General features: G+C 43.3%; 1 protein-coding gene across 32 annotated transcripts in view; it reads right to left on the reverse strand.

Moving 5' to 3' along the window:
* CCDC60 (coiled-coil domain containing 60) overlaps positions 1-16976 on the reverse strand; it is a 286332-nt gene that overhangs the window by 82313 nt on the left and 187043 nt on the right. For all 32 annotated transcript variants that reach the window (XR_015144541.1, XR_015144540.1, XR_015144542.1 and 29 more), the window contains one exon: positions 9670-9749. Coding sequence is in view for 23 of the 32 variants with exons in the window: in XM_086347873.1 (XP_086203999.1) it covers positions 9670-9749 (80 nt within the window). In the remaining 9 variants the exon portion in view is untranslated. The remainder of the gene's footprint in view (positions 1-9669; positions 9750-16976) is intronic.

Genomic DNA, 16976 nt, shown 5'->3' on the forward strand with positions numbered 1-16976 from the left:
AGGATCGCAGAGTTGGACACGACTGAAGCAACTTGGCATGCACACTGTACTGTAGTCTAAGCATGCAATAGCATTATATCTTAAAAAATGTACATAGCTTAATTAAAGAGTACTTCAGTGCTGGAGAAGACTATCATCTGAAACTTCAGTGAATTCTAATGTTTTTTCAACAGTCACATCATAGATCACTGATCACAGATCACCATCACACATATAGTAAGAATGGGAAAGTCTGAAATATTGGGAGTACTGCCAAAATGTGACACAGAGACACAGAGTGAGCAAATACTACTGGAAAAATGGTGCCTATAACAGACTTGTGGGGTTGCCACAAACTTTGAATTTGTGAAAAATGCAGTAGCTGTGAAGCGTGGTACAATGAGTTATGCCTGTACATCACCTTCTTTTACACTCTTCACAGGATATGGTCAATGTCCCCACCTCAGTCCTGTACATTTACTCGCTAACTTGTTTGTCTTTTTGCTCAACACACATCATTGTTTGTTATTCATTGAGGACAGGAATTTTGTCTATTTCACTGCCCTGTCTCCAGTATATACAATGACGCCTGGTGTATACCTGGTGATTCCTGTCACTCAATACATATTTGCTGAAGAAAATGAATGAAAACTAAGGAGGGACCAAGAAGAAGTGTTTAACTTCATACAAAAGAAAAAGCTTCTTCCTGTGCCCAAATCCCACCTCTGTCATTTCTCACTGCCCTGCTTCGGCTGTCTCCCAAAATGCAGCTGGAAAGCAAAGCCTCAGACCTTGGAAACACCTGCATAGTTTGTACTCTGCTGGGATCTGCTCGGGGAGAAGGCTAACTCATCTCTGCTTATTTGCAATTGCTGGTACCTAACTAAACTTTGTGTGGGTAAATCATAGCTTCAGTTTTGACATGTCTTTTGTTTTAGTTGCAGAGATGTCTGTTTCCCTTAAAACATGTGCAATAAAAAGCATCAGCAGCTTTGGAGGAAGACATGCCATTGCCTTCAAGAGTCGACCTAGAACTGGGCACACACAGAAGCCCTGGGTGTCAGCTTCCGCTAAAATTCAGCAAGTGAGCGTACGGTGGCTGCTTAGTGCCACCGAACATCTGGTGGAACAGGCGAGGAGGAAAGCAGTTAGATTTTTATTCTTTTTAGTATCATGTTAAATTGGCCATGAAACCAGGGATGGTGCAATTGAATTATAAGACGGCCGAAGTATTAAATAAAAATCGAGGAGACAGTGAAGGTGTTTGACACAAGGTGGGTTGGATTCTAACAGGAGGTGAAACAGATATTAAAAACAGTAAGTAGAAAGACAATATCTTCTCTGCTAATAATTCACCTCATTTAATACTGTGTGATGAGGCCAAGGGGTATGCATCTCTTAGAGGGGTGATTTCCCCTGGAAAATAAGGTGTTTGCTTCTGAAGGGGGATCTCTGGCTCCTTAAATGTCAGTGGGATCCAGGAGCATGGCCAGGTGGAAGGTTTTACTGTTGTTTCTTGTTTTCTTGCTTTGTGGCTTTTCTGTCTGGCTCTTTTCACACTGTCCTTCACATATAGCACTTGGCTAAGGATGTTAAAGCCTGTCTGATGAGGATGTTAAATTCTAGCCATGGTAGATGTGTCTGGCAGAAAGGACAGACTCAGCCTGCCAAACCAAGGATGGCAGAAAAGCCACTGTCTTTATCACCTTTCCTTCACCCCTCTGCTCTACAGGCTTAGAGGAAAGCTCTACCTTGGTTATCTAGAGGCATGTCCACAGAGGGTGCTGGTGTGTGTGTAACAACCACCTCTCTGGAGGGACAATGAGCCTGACTTGCAGTTTTTGATGATTTCTGTACACAAGTATTCCCACTGTGGCTGATGCTGAGCTACTGATATGAAGTCAGTGAATGCGGAGCTCCCATTACACAGTAATGTTTACCACACAGATACTATAAACAGAAGTAATCTCAAGAGCACAGCCAGCAGTAAAAATATATGAAATCATTAAGGAGTGGTGAGTTATGAGTAGTTATCACATTTGTTTTAATATCATATACTGGGTTGGCCAAAAAAGTTCATTTGGGGTTTTCCTGTTATATCTTGTGGACCAACCCAGATGAACTTATTGGCCAACCCAATATTTAAGTTTATATGATTTATAAACTTACAACCCAACATGTAAGTTTATATAATTTAATTCTTAACAGTAGCTGTGCTTAATAACTGGCTTGCATATTTCCTGGAAATTTAGCAAATCAGTTCTGGTTACAGGCTGACTCACTACTGCTTGTTGCCCTCCTTGGACGGGGTCGAGTCCTGGTATCTGGAACTTTCGTGGATCAAGGCACAGTTATCAGCCTTTAGTCTACAGTACAGATTACTGTGGAACTTTCATTTCCAGGCTCCAGAGACTCTGGTGTGTCTTTGCATGTTGAGTTAGAATCATCTACCTCAAGGCTGCTAACATTCAGCTGGTGAGAACTGACATGGTCATAATGCTTTTGTATGGCCAGTGTCTATTCTGACCAATTAGTGCCATGACATACATGATGGTCCCGTATTTTGAACCTCACCTCTGATCCAATTTCCCCGCTGTACCATTTCCTCTGAAGCCCGGAACATTTCCTCTGAAACCTGGAACACCCTCCAGGCATGACTGCAATTCAGTTCAGTTCAGTTCAGTCACTCAGTCGTGTCCAACTCTTTGCGACCCCATGAATCGCAGCACGCCAGGCCTCCCTGTCCATCACCAACTCCCGGAGTTCACCCAGACTCACATCCATCGAGTCAGTCATGTCATCCAGCCATCTCATCCTCTGTTGTCCCCTTCTCCTCCTGCCCCCAATCCCTCCCAGCATCAGGGTCTTTTCCGATGAGTCAGCTCTTTGCATGAGGTGGCCAAAGTACTGGACTTTCAGCTTCAGCATCACTCCCTCCAAAGAAATCCCAGGGCTGATCTCCCTCAGAATGGACTGGTTGGATCTCCTTGCAGTCCAAGGGACTCTCAAGAGTCTTCTCCAACATCACAGTTCAAAAGCATCAATTCTTCGACACTCAGCCTTCTTCACAGTCCAACTCTCACATCCATACATGACCACAGGAAAAACCATAGCCTCGACTAGATGAACCTTCATTGGCAAAGTAATGTCTCTGCTTTTGAATACGCTATCTAGGTTGGCCATAATTTTCCTTCCAAGGAGTAAGCGTCTTTTAATTTCATGGCTGCAGTCAGCATCTGCAGTGATTTTGGAGCCCAGAAAAATAAAGTCTGACACTGTTTCCACTGTTTCCCCATCTATTTCCCATGAAGTGATGGAACGGGATGCCATGATCTTCGTTTTCTGAATGTTGAGCTTTAAGCCAACTTTTTCACTCTCCACTTTCACTTTCATCAAGAGGCTTTTGAGTTCCTCTTCACTTTCTGCCATTAGGATGGTGTCATCTGCATATCTGAGGTTATTGATATTTCTCCCGGCAATCTTGATTCCAGCTTGTGTTTCTTCCAGTCCAGCGTTTCTCATGATATACTCTGCATATAAGTTAAATGACCAGGGTGACAATATACAACCTTGACGTACTCCTTTTCCTATTTGGAACCAATCTGTTGTTCCATGTCCAGTTCTAACTGTTGCTTCCTGACCTGCATATAGATTTCTCAAGAGGCAGGTCAGGTGGTCTGGTATTCCCATCTCTTTCAGAATTGTCCAAAGTTTATTGTGATTCACACAGTCAAAGGATTTGGCATAGTCAATAAAGCAGAAATAGATGTTTTTCTGGAACTCTTTTGCTTTTTCCATGATCCAGCGGATGTTGGCAATTTGATCTCTGGTTCCTCTGCCTTTTCTAAAACCAGCTTGAACATCAGGAAGTTCACGGTTCGTGTATTGCTGAAGCCTGGCTTGGAGAATTTTGAGCATTACTTTACTAGCATGTGAGATGAGTGCAATGTGTGGTAGTTTGAGCACTCTTTGGCATTGCCTTTCTTTGGGATTGGAATGAAAACTGACCTTTTCCAGTCCTGTGGCCACTGCTGAGTTTTCCAAATGTGCTGGCATATTGAGTGCAGCACTTTCACAGCATCACCTTTCAGGATTTGAAAGAGCTCAACTGGAATTCCATCACCTCCACTAGCTTTGTTTGTAGTGATGCTTTCTAAGGCCCACCTGACTTCACATTCCAGGATGTCTGGCTCTAGGTGAGTGATCACACCATCGTGATTATCTGGGACATGAAGATCTTTTTTGTACAGTTCTTCTGTGTATTCTTGTCACCTCTTCTTAATATCTTCTGCTTCTGTTAGGTCCATACCATTTCTGTCCTTTATCGAGCCCATCTTTGCATGAAATATTCCCTTGGTATCTCTCATTTTCTTAAAGAGATCTCTAGTCTTTCCCATTCTGTTGTTTTCCTCTATTTCTTTGCATTGATTGCTGAGGAAGGCTTTCTTATCTCTTCTTGCTATTCTTTGGAACTCTGCATTCAGATGCTTGTATCTTTCCTTTTCTCCTTTGCTTTTCGCTTCTCTTCTTTTCACAGCTATTTGTAAGACCTCCCCAGACAGCCAATTTGCTTTTTTGCATTTCTTTTCCATGGGGATGGCCTTGATCCCTGTCTCCTGTACAATGTCATGAACCTCCATCCATAGTTCATCAGGCACTCTATCTATCAGATCTAGGCCCTTAAATCTATTTCTCACTTCCATTGTATAATCATAAGGGATTTGATTTAGGTCATACCTGAATGGTCTAGTGGTTTTCCCTACTTTCTTCAATTTCAGTCTGAATTTGGCAATAAGGAGTTCATGATCTGAGCCACAGTCAGCTCCTGGTCTTGTTTTTGCTGACTGTATAGAGCTTCTCCATCTTTGGCTGCAAAGAATATAATCAATCTGATTTCGGTGTTGACCATCTGGTGATGTCCACGTGTAGAGTCTTCTCTTGTGTTGTTGGAAGAGGGTGTTTGCTATGACCAGTGCATTTTCTTGGCAAAACGCTATTAGTCTTTGCCCTGCTTCATTCCGTATTCCAAGGCCAAATTTGCCTGTTACTCCAGGTGTTTCTTGACTTCCTACTTTTGCATTCCAGTCCCCTATAATGAAAAGGACATCATTTTTGGGTGTTAGTTCTAAAAGGTCTTGTAGGTCTTCATAGAACCGTTCAACTTCAGCTTCTTCAGTGTTACTGGTTGGGGCATAGACTTGGATTACTGTGATATTGTGATATTGAATGGTTTGCCTTGGAAATGAAGAGAGATCATTCTGTCGTTTTTGAGACTGCATCCAAGTACTGCATTTCGGACTCTTTTGTTGACCATGATGGCTACTCCATTTCTTCTGAGGGATTCCTGCCCACAGTAGTAGATATAATGGTCATCTGAGTTAAATTCACCCATTCCAGTCCAGAGCAGAGGACAAATCCCCACTGGGAGGCGTGCCCTCAATTGTGCACAACCCTCTTTCTTTGCCACCTGCCTGGATGTCCCCACACAGGTAACTCCTGGCCTCTTATCTCTACCTCTCATGGGTTCCCAAAGCATTAACCTCTAAAGCCTTCTATGCTCACTCACTCAGATGTGTCCGACTCTCTGTGACCCTCTGGATGGCAGCCTGTGGGATATGTCCCAGAAAGAATACTGGAATGGGTTGCCATTTCCTCCTCCAGGGGATCTTCCTGACCCAGGGATTAAACCCTCATCTCCCACGTCTCCTGCAGGGCAGGCAGATTTTTTCTCGCTGAGCCATGGGGGAAGTCAAAGCCATATAACCTGGATCCACACACTGTACAGGGCCATGAGTCTACAACTAACAGAGGGGTCCCTGTGGATCTCACCCCTTGATTCTGAGGGCCAAGTACACAGGCCATCTCTGAGCTTGGCTCTGCCATCATCCCCCTTGCGCTGGGACATTCTCTCAAGGGTAATTACAACAGTGACAATTACATGAGTCTGAGGGGCTGTCAGAACAGAACACATGGTCTAAACAACAGATGTTTATTTCCTCTTAGTTCTGGAGGCCACAAGTCCATGATCAAGGTGCATCTCCTACAGTTCAGAAGACGTCTACTAGCTAAGCCCTTGCCTGGCCTTTTCTCTATGAGTGCATTTTCCTGGCATCCTCTCCTCCTCTTATGAGTATACCAATCCGACCGGACTAGGGCCCCACCTTTCTGACCTCATTTAACTTTAATTACATTTTCAATATAATGGGAAAGACTAGAGATCTCTTCAAGAAAATTAGAGATACCAAGGGAATATTTCATGCTAAGATGGGTACAATAAAGGACAGAAATAGTATGGACCTAACAGAAGCAGAAGATATTAAGAAGAGGTGACAAGAATACACAGAAGAACCATACAAAAAAGAGCTTCATGACCCAAATAACCATGATGGTGTGATCACTCACCTAAAGCCAGACATCCTAGGATGCAAAGTCAAGTGAGCCTTAGGAAGCATCACTACGAACAAAGCTAGTGGAGGTGATGGAATTCCAGTTGAGCTATTTCAAATCATAAAAGACGATGCTGTTAAAGTGCTGCACTCAATATGCCAGAAAATTTGGAAAACTCAGCAGTGGCCACAGGACTGGAAAAGGTCAGTTTTCATTCTATTTCCAAAGAAAGGCAATGCCGAAGAATGCTCAAACTACCACACAATTGCACTCATCTCACATGCTAGTAAAGTAATGCTCAAAATTCTCCAAGCCAGGCTTCAGCAATACATGAACTGTGAACTTCCTGATGTTCAAGCTGTATTTAGAAAAGGCAAAGGAACTGGTCTGAGCAAGAATGGGGGGCGGGTCACTCTGATGCAGGTACTCCCTGCAAAGTCCAGCCAAGAAATGGGCCTGTCCCCAGTCCTCCCAGGGCTGCCCTCCTGCCAATCTCCAGCTTATGGTTAAGGCTGAGGGGCACTGAGACTGGGCAAAGACTCCGAAGCCTATCAGCTCATCCTTATCAGCTTGTCTGCGGGTCGTTTGGTGTAGGTCTCGCTCACTGGCTTCATTTAAGACCAAATTGCCAACATCCACTGGATCATCAAAAAAGCAAGAGAGTTCCAGAAAAATTTCTACTTCTGCTTTATTGACTACGCCAAAGCCTTTGACTGTGTGGATCACAATAAACTGTGGAAAATTCTTTAAGACATGGGAATATCAGACCACTTTACCTGTCTCCTGAGAAACCTGTATGTAGGTCAGGAAGCAACAGTTAGAACTGGACATGGAACAACAGACTGGTTCCAAATCGGGAAAGGAGTATGTCAAGGCTGTATATTGTCACCCTGCTTATTTAACTTATATGCAGAGTACATCATGTGAAATGCTTGGCTGGATGAAGCACAAGCTGAAATCAAGATTGCCAGAAGAAATATCAATAACCTCAGATATGCAGATGACATCACCCTTACGGCAGAAAGTGAAGAACTAAAGAGCCTCTTGATGAAAGTGAAAGAGGAGAGTGAAAAAGTTGGTTTAAAACTCAACATTCAGAAACTAAGATCATGGCATTCGGTCCCATCACTTCACGGCAAATAGATGGGGAAACAGTGACAGACTATTTTGGGGGGCTCCAAAATCACTGTAGTTGGTGACTGAAGCCACGAAATTAAAAGATGCTTGGTCCTTGGAAGAAAAGCTATGACCAATCTAGACAGCATATTAAAAAAGAGAGACATTACTTTGCCAACAAATGTCCATCTAGTCAAAGCTATGGTTTTTCCAGTAGTCATGTATGTGAGAAGATGTGAGAGCTGGACTATAAAGAAAGCTGAGCACCAAAGAATTGATGCTTTTGAACTGTGGTGTTGGAGAAGACTCTTGAGAGTCCCTTGAACTGCAAGGAGATCCAACCAGTCCATCCTAAAGGAAATCAGTGCTGAATATTCATTGGAAGGATTGTTGCTAAAGCTGAACGCCAATACTTTGGCCACCTGATGAGAGGAACTGACTCACTGGAAAAGACCTTGATGCTGGGAAAGACTGAAGGCAGGAAGAGAAGGGGACGACAGAGGATCAGAGGGTTGGATGGCATCACTGACTTGATGGACACAAGTTTGAGCAAGGTTCGGGAGTTGGTGATGGACAGGGAAGCCTGGTGTGCTGCAGTCCATGGGGTCAAAGAGTCAGACATGACTGAGAGACTGAACTGACCTTTTCAATGGCCCTCTCTCCAAATGCAATTATGTAGAGGGTTGGGGTTTCAACACACAGATTCTGAGCGGACACAATTCAGTCCATAATTAACTACTGATCACTTGAAATGTGGTGAGTCTAAATTAATATATGTTCTAAGTGTAACTGTACATTGTGGATTTCATCATTCACCCATTTTCATCACATGTTTAAAGGAGAATATAAATTTGTCATTAATACCTTTTAAAAAATACCTTTTTATATTGATTACATGTTGAATGATAATATTTTGGATATATTTGGCTAAATATATTATTAGAATGACTTTCACCTGTTTTTTCCCCCACTTTTTAATTTTTTTTCAATGTGGACTACTGACAATTTTTAATTTACATGAACAGATCACATTATATTTCTGCTGGACAGTGGGTGTCCAGAGACCCTCTCAGAGCCGATACAGCCATACCTCTGGTGGCTGGTGGGGAATTGTTCTCTGGGACCCTGTCTTGATGCCTCCCTTCATCCCCCTTCATCCCTTCCTTCTCCCCAGTTTCTAAAGCCCATAGCTTCCTGCCTCTTCTTGGGTTGAGTCATCCCATTCAGTCAAAGCTGTGCTGTTACACAGGGTAAAGACTTGGGTGGGCAGCGAAGGAAGGACTTTCTGACCACAGCAGTGAGGAAGGAAACGTCTCCCTGTGATTCTTACTGGGGTCTGGCTCAGAGTGGGAGACATGTAAGAAAAGCCGACCGCCAGCTGCCCACGCTGCCTGTAGCACCCCCTGCTTAGCATGTCTCTTGTGTGTTTTCTGTTAAAAGAATCTCCATTTCTCACCCTGCCTTGAGTTGCTCTGCCAAAAGCCCCATGTACAACCCCACCTTGGAATGCTACAGGTCCCAGGAAGGAGTTAAGGGGTGAGGAGAGGGCAATTCCACCTCACCCCACAGCAATGAATAAAGTATGGTCCCAGATCTCAGTTTGCTCTTGCTACCGTGCAGGAAGGAATTGGTGCGGTGGAAAATCTACGAGTGACACTGTGTACAAGGCTCTGGCATTTCAATGTATCTCACCGTGTCTTTCTAACAACCCCATATTATCATATTCACTCCACAGTTAAGGAAACGGAGACTCAGGGAGGTGAAGTAGCTCCTCCAGTGTCACCAGCTGGCAGGTAGCTGGGCCCATATTTGAGACCAAGTCCATCTGACTCTTGGCTACCATGCTGTGGGGTGTGCCGTAAAAAGGGAAGAATTTTCTGGAGCACATGAAGACTCTCTTGAGTTGGATTCAGTCCCAGGAAGGAAAGCAGAGGGAATTCTAGGCACAGGACTGGCCTGAGCAAGAATGGGGAGGTCACTCTGGTGCAGGTCACACTGGTACTCCCTGCAAAGTCCAGCCAAGAAATGGGTCTGTCCCCAGTCCTCCCAGGGCCGCCCTCCTGCCAATCTCTGGCTTATGGCCGAGGGGCACTGAGACTGGGCAAAGTCCCACACGCGTCACCCCGTAGCCTATCGGCTCATCCCTATCAGCTTGTCTGCAGGTCGTTCAGTGCGGGGCTCACTCACCGGCTTCGTTTAAGGTCTTTCTTGAGGTTTATTATTTCCTTCTCCATATACCTGATGCTTCTCATTGGCTTTTCTGGGACCTGAGGAAAGTCAAGAAGTGAGAGGAAAAGCATTAGTACAACTGTTAGCAGCGGAGCTGGGCTGCAGGAGGCCCGTGTGCTCACGTGAGACGTCTGATCAGGTTGGAGAGGCCCTTAGGGGTCACAGCATCCTTGTCTCCACCAAAGAGAGGCCCCAGGGCGTGCTGGAAACAGCAAGAGCTTTGGAGATGGACGCATCTGAGCTCTGATCCTCATTCTGTCTGGTGACTGCCTGTGTGACCTTGGAAAAATTACTCATCCTCTCTGGGTCCTAGTTCCTCCAGCAGAAGAATGGGGGACTATTTCCTACCTTGTTGTGATGATCAAATTAGTTGCTAAATTTCTGACTCACAGCAAGCTTTGGAAAAACAGAAGCTTCTATTATGAGCATTATACTCAGACAAAAAGTTGAACATTGATAATCATTGTTGAAGGTGGCAGAGGTAGTGGATTTAGACAGCTGAACTTTGTCAATATAAAGATGCAAATGTACCCTTCCCACCGCTCCCCTAGCAGGATTTTATGAGTGACTTATCCAAGTGATTGTTTATGGGTTTTTCTTTCCCTTTTGCTATTCATTTGCCTTTCTTAGCCACTGGGGAAACCTCACAAGATAAATTTATTACTCAAAGGTGGATACTGGGTCAATATAAAGAAGGGAGTTCAATTAACTATATTTTAATATAAAAGTCACTTTTCTCAGTCACCAATTTGGTGAACAATAACAAGACTATTAACTTGATTATCTTGTCTTAAAATTAATTCCTGTAATATTAGGTTTTTTTAATTAAAGGAAATGCCATGGAATTATGAGAAAATGGATGCTTTCAGAAGAAACTGGGGGGCGAATACATTGTAATGTCTTTTCTGAAGGGCAATTCATCAGTGCATACTAAATGCTGTAAAAGCGGGCATGCCCTTGGGTCTAACGATTTCTTCTGCTGTCAGGCATCCTGTGGGACTATCCTTGCACGGGCACAGACGTTCGTCCACAAAACTGCTAGGATGCTGCCTGTGACAGCAAACTCGTGAAATCACAGCTTTACAACAAAAGATAGGTTCAGCAATCATGGTGCGTCGTAAGGACAGAATGCTATGCAGCAGTTAAATGTAATGGCAGTATAACAATGTAAAGTGTAGAGATGCTCTGAGGAGTTCTCTGAGAAAGACTCATTACAAAGTAATAGGTATTGTATGATTCTTTGTTTTTGGAAAAATGATCTGTTTGAATGTACACATATCAAAAGATATTAAAAAAAAAACCTCCCTTGTCATGTGGTAATTCTCTCTGGGGTGGGATTATGGCAGATTTTATTACTTTCTCTTAGCTTATGTGATTTTCCCATTGCTCTGCAGTAAATGTTAATCAGTTATATAATAAACAAAGAGAAAAGATTTAAAGAAAAAATAAATGGCAAGTGAAACTTGACCATGGCGGATGGCTGGAACTGTACTGAGAGTGGCTTCTGAAGGCACAGCGAGGACGGGTCAGCTCCTCACTAACAGAAATCACAGTAATGTGGACACGTGGGCGGAGGCATGGTGCTTTCTCAGCAGCCACCATCACCCACTTGCTCCAAAAATAAAACTGGGCTGTGGTGCCTGCTGCTCTGGGCCTTTTGAGTGGAATGAAGAAGGCAGGGAATGGAGCCATATCAAAACTGAATGAATTTGGATGGACCCAGAGATTGTCATACTGAGAGGAGTAAGTCAGAGAAAGACAGATATCATACGTTATTGATTACATGTGGAATCTACAAAAAATGATACAAATGAAGTTATTCACAAAACAGAAACAGCATCACAGATTTAGCAAACAAATTTATGTTTATCCTAGGATGGAGGAGGTTAGGATTGGAGGTTATATTTGGAGGTTAGGATTGACATATACACACAGCTATGTATAAAATAGATAACTAATAAGGACCTACTGTGAAGCACAGGAAACTCTACTCAATACCCTGTTATGACCTATATGGAAAAGAATCTAGAAAAGAGTAGATAGAGGTATACTGTGTGACTGATTCACTTTGCTGTACAGCAGAAACTAATACAACATGGTAAAACAATTATACTCCAAAAAATATCTTTTAAAAATTGAATGACATTTCTGGTGGGGTGGAGGAGATGGAGAGTGGGGTCTGGAGTAGAGGGAAGGGACTGTCACTGGCCTGCCTGATTCTGAACCACTTTTTTCCTCGGTCACCCAGTATGTGTCCTGCGCCAGGCAGCTCAGATTAGAGGTGGAGAATCTACTGCAAGTCCCCAGGTACTCCTTGTTCACTAAATACAGCATGCGTGCGTGCATGCATGCGTGCTCAGTAGTGTCCGACTCCGTGCGACCCCATGGACTGTAGCCTGCCAGACTCCTCTGTTCATCCAATTTTCCAGGCAAGAATACTGGAGTGGGTTGCCATTTCCTTCTCCAGGGAATCTTCTGACCCAGGGATGGAACCTGGGTCTCTTGCATTGGCAGAATGACTCTTCACCATCTGAGCCACCAGGGAAGCCCATGGAAGTAAATATAACATATTGTTAAAAGGGACTGAACCCATGTCTCTTGTGTCTCCTGCACTGACAGGAAGATTCTTTACCACTGGCACCACCTGGGAAGCCCAAATTAAGCATAGAGGATACAAAAATGTATCTGAGACAGCCTTGAATAAGTTCTAGACATGAAACCGGAGAAGGCAATGGCAACCCACTCCAGTACTCTTTCCTGGAAAATCCCATGGACGGAGGAGCCTGGTGGACTGCAGTCCAGGGGGTCGCTAAGAGTCGGACATGACTGAGCGACTTCCCTTTCACTTGTCACTTTCATGCACTGGAGAAGGAAATGGCAACCCACTCCAGTGTTCTTGCCTGGAGAATCCCAGGGATGAGGGAGCCTGGTGGGCTGCCGTCTATGGGGTCACACAGAGTCGGACACGACTGAAGCGACTTAGCAGCAGCAGCAGCAGACATGAAACAATGAAGTCATTTATAAACTTTCTCTCTCTAGCTATCATTACCAATAACTTATAGGTAATATATCAAGCTTATCCCAATACACAACGATGTTTCTATCCCTTGGCTGAAAATTGATGGCAAATCTATCAGTTTACATCTTGAGGGATGGTGAAGTAGACTTGAGGGTGGAAAGGTAGACTTCCAAGGAGGCCTGTAAGAATTTCCAGGAGTTCTTCTTAAAACTTCTAAATAATGGACATTGGCTTTTCTCACACTCCTGGTATCCCTTCTCTCCTCTTGATATGGGTTTGCCTGCTAAGACTTCCTGCCCCTCTCCCATGGAGCACTTGTGCCTCGGAAAAAACTCATGTTATCAGCAACAGGGGTGGTCCTAACTGGAGCCAGACAGCACAGAGCCCACCTCACATCACAGTGACTGGCTGAGGGATGGTCATGTGACCCAGTTTGGACTAATGAGTTACAAGTTTCTAAGAAACATGATTCTTAAGTCTAAGGAACCACAGGCAGAGAAGTTCTATTTCCTCAGAGACTGTGGACAGAGAAGCAGATACCTGTGGGGGTTGTTGGCAGCCATTTTGTGCCCATGAGGGACCTACCCTCCAGCTGAAGAAGATGTGGGGAAGAGCAGACAGGAGAGTCAAAGAAAAACCCGTTCCATGGTACCTTGTTGAATTGATCAACCTTCACCAGAACCTGACCTTTTCATGAACATTTCCTTTACTATTTCAGCCAGTTGACTTGGCTTTTTTTTCCCTCACAACCACAGGATTTCTGAAACAGCTTCCTCCCTTAAATGTGTCAGGGCAGCAACAGATCAATAATTATTTCAACCACTTCTCTTTCTCCTCTAGAAAATTAAGATCAGATGATCCCTATTCTGGTGCATTTTTTTTCAGTGAAAGCAATGACATTGGCCCTATTTTGAGATCAAACATTTGAAATCAGGGTCGCCTTTTCTAATCCCCCTCCCCTTTTTTAAGCACCCAATTAATTCCTTCTTTCAGAACCAAAGCAATGTTCATCACAGATGTTATGATTAGAACACATTTATGAACAAAGACAAAATGAACACATTGAGATTTCCTTGCCATAATGTGAAAACCTATGACTGAAATGCTTCCTGGCATCAGCTGTGTACCCTTTACTCTCCAAAACATCCCAGGTTTCACCCACTTCATGAAGGAACTATGATAACTGTCCAAATTTCAACTTTTTTCCCTGAAATCTCACCTAACGACAGTTGCCTGGGCACCAGGAATTCACACTACTGTAAAAGACTGAGTTTATATAGATTGGGATTGGTGCTGAACAATTTACAGACGCAAAACCAAACTATGTCCTTGGCTTGACACAAGGCTTTTGCGGGAGAAGATTCGCTCCACAAGTGCTGAAATTATTGCAGTATTTCAGTGGATTCTTAGAGACCATTATTATTGTGACAACTGTTTAATTACAAGTGAAATAAGCCACTGACAATAACGGGCATTGAGTGAGGGAGTGTTGGCTGTCAGGATATTTATAAACACACTTTGATGTGAGCACAATGAGAAGTTCACAAAGCGTCCAAGAACTGCCATCTCTACAACCTTTCTAGAGGGCAATTTCACCATATGTAATGACAAGTCTTAAAAATACATGTTCTTTTGCTAAAGCAAATCTGCTTCTAGCCAAGAAAATTATGCAGCAAGGATAAAAAAAAGATTTATCCATGAGGATGTCTACCACAGCAGTGTCAGTAATAGTGAAAAACATCTAAATGTCCAGCAACAGGCACTGGGCGAATAAACTGTGGTCAAGCCAGACAATGGTGTATGATGATCTGAATTTGGTGCTACTATTTAATGTTGCTGAGATGCATACTCAACTGATGTGGAAGGGAGTATAATTTCAAGGGAAAAGTGAATGTTACAAATACAAAGTGCTTAAGAGCTTAGATCATAGAGAATTTTAAGGTTTACATTCATAAAAATCTATAGAATTTCCTAAAAATATATATAAACTGATATAAACTATGATTTAAAATATTGATACATGGCAAAGTATAAGCAGGTAGTGTTAGTCGCTCAGTTGTGTCTGACTCTTTGTGATCCCATGGGCTGTAGCCTGCCAGGCTCCTCTGTCCATAGGAATTCTCCAGGTAAGAATATTGGAGTGGGTTGCCATTTCTTTCTCCAGGGGATCTTCCGACCCAGGGATGGAACCTGGGTCTCTTGCATTAGCAGAATGACTCTTCACCATCTGAGCCACCAGTGAAGTCCATGGAAATAAATACAACATACTGTTAAAAGGGATGTTATCTTTGACTGCTTGAATTGTAGATAAATAATAATTTTTATTTTGGCTACATTTTTTCCCTGATTCTAAAATAGTTTACTTATATCAACTATCTAATAATAAAATAATAGCATTGTTCTTATTTGTAAAGCAATTCTGACTATCAGAATAAGCAAAATGTAAGTTTTTAATGTTGTTTTAAATGAGTAATCTAAGAGCCTGGAATGATGTAATTTAAAAGTCTATTTTGGGCACAAATGATCTTATCTACAAAACAGAAATCGAGTTACAGCTGTATTAACAGAAAACAAACTTACGGTTACTGGTGGGGGGGAATAAACTAGAAGATTGAGACTGACACATACACACTGCTATATATAAAACAGACAATTAATAAGGGCCTATTGTATAGCACAGGGAACTCTACTCAATGCTCTGTAATGACCACTATGGAAAGGAAGCTAAAAAAATAGTGTGTGTCTATGTATGTATGTGTGTATGTATGTGTGTGTGTGTGTGTATATATGTATATATATATATATAAATACATATAACTGATTCACTTTGCTGTAGAGCAGAAACTAACATGACACTGTAAATAAACTGTGTTCAGTGTGTTCATTTACTCAGTCGTGTCTGACTCTGTGAGACCCCAGGGACTGTAGCCCGCCAGGCTCCTCTGGCCATGGGATTTTCCTGGCAAGAATACTGGAGTGGGTTGCCATTCTTTCCTCCATGGGATCTTCCTGACCCAGGGATCAAATCTGTGTCTCCTGTATCTCCCACAGTGCAGGCAGGTTGTTCACTGCTGAGCCACCAGGGAAGCCCCTATGTAAATAAACTGTACTCTAGTAAATAAATAAATAAAGTATGTTTTAACACACAGTATCAGTCAGGGGTACAGGCAGGAAATCATGCTAGACAGTTCATGCTAGATAGTTCAAGACTGTAATTTAGGGGAGCAGTTACAAAGGTGTCAGAAGAGCTGAAAAGCCAAATTAGGGAAGATAAGTCATGCTGCTGCTGCTGCTGCTAAGTTACTTCAGTCGTGTCCGACTCTGTGTGACCCCATAGACGGAAGCCCACCAGGCTCCCCCATCCCTGGGATTCTCCAGGCAAGAACACTGGAGTGGGTTGCCATTTCCTTCTCCAATGCATGGAAGTGAAAACTGAAAGTGAAGTCGCTCAGTCATGTCTGACTCCTAGCGACCCCATGGACTGCAGCCTACCAGGCTCCTCCATCCATGGGATTTTCCAGGCAAGAGTACTGGAGTGGGGTGCCATTGCCTTCTCCGAAGTCATGCTAGAGATTAGCAAAATGAAACTTCTACCACTTCCGGTGCTAGAAGGACTAAGGGAAAAGGTAGCCTTCAGAAGCTCTAGAATTGGGCCACTTGGTAGAAGCTGGACTTGTGGAAGAGAAGTATTTTCAGCTGAAGGTGCCACTGGAAGCTGAGTGAGAGATGGGGAGAAACACAGTAGCTTGCCTCCTTCTCTCTCTCCCTCTTTTTCTCCCTCCCTCCAATTTCCTGCTCCACCTCCTACTGGCTAAACCTACAGGGAAGCCAGTTGGCAAGGGTGCCTGGGAAATGTAGTTTGCAAGGATCAGTCTTCCACGGGGAGTAGGAAATGAAAATGACTCCTCCCACCCCACCAATGGTTATGCTATAGCTTATACAAATGCCTTGGCTCCAGGTGCTGATCAGTTATTTTTAGACTACAAAGCTGGTTTTCCCTTTAATAGAGGACCCATTTGCAGATGATAACTTTGTACATCCCTTATCTTTTGATTCTAAGCCTGACACCCCCAGAATTTCCTGTGGCTAAGATGCATATCCAGAATTAGGATCATTCTAGCCCTCTCAAGATCATTATCAAAACCCACCTTTCGAGAAAATGCAGAACTCTCCAACTTTCCCCAGTTTCTTTCCCCAGGAAGTACTGTATATTCCAGATCTCAGAGACCAGCTCTGCTTGCATCAA

The sequence above is a fragment of the Bos grunniens genome, chromosome 17 (assembly GCF_055505025.1).
Source record: "Bos grunniens cultivar Pamir isolate PY7600 chromosome 17, Bosgru_T2T1.0, whole genome shotgun sequence".
Taxonomy (NCBI): Eukaryota; Metazoa; Chordata; class Mammalia; order Artiodactyla; family Bovidae; genus Bos; species Bos grunniens.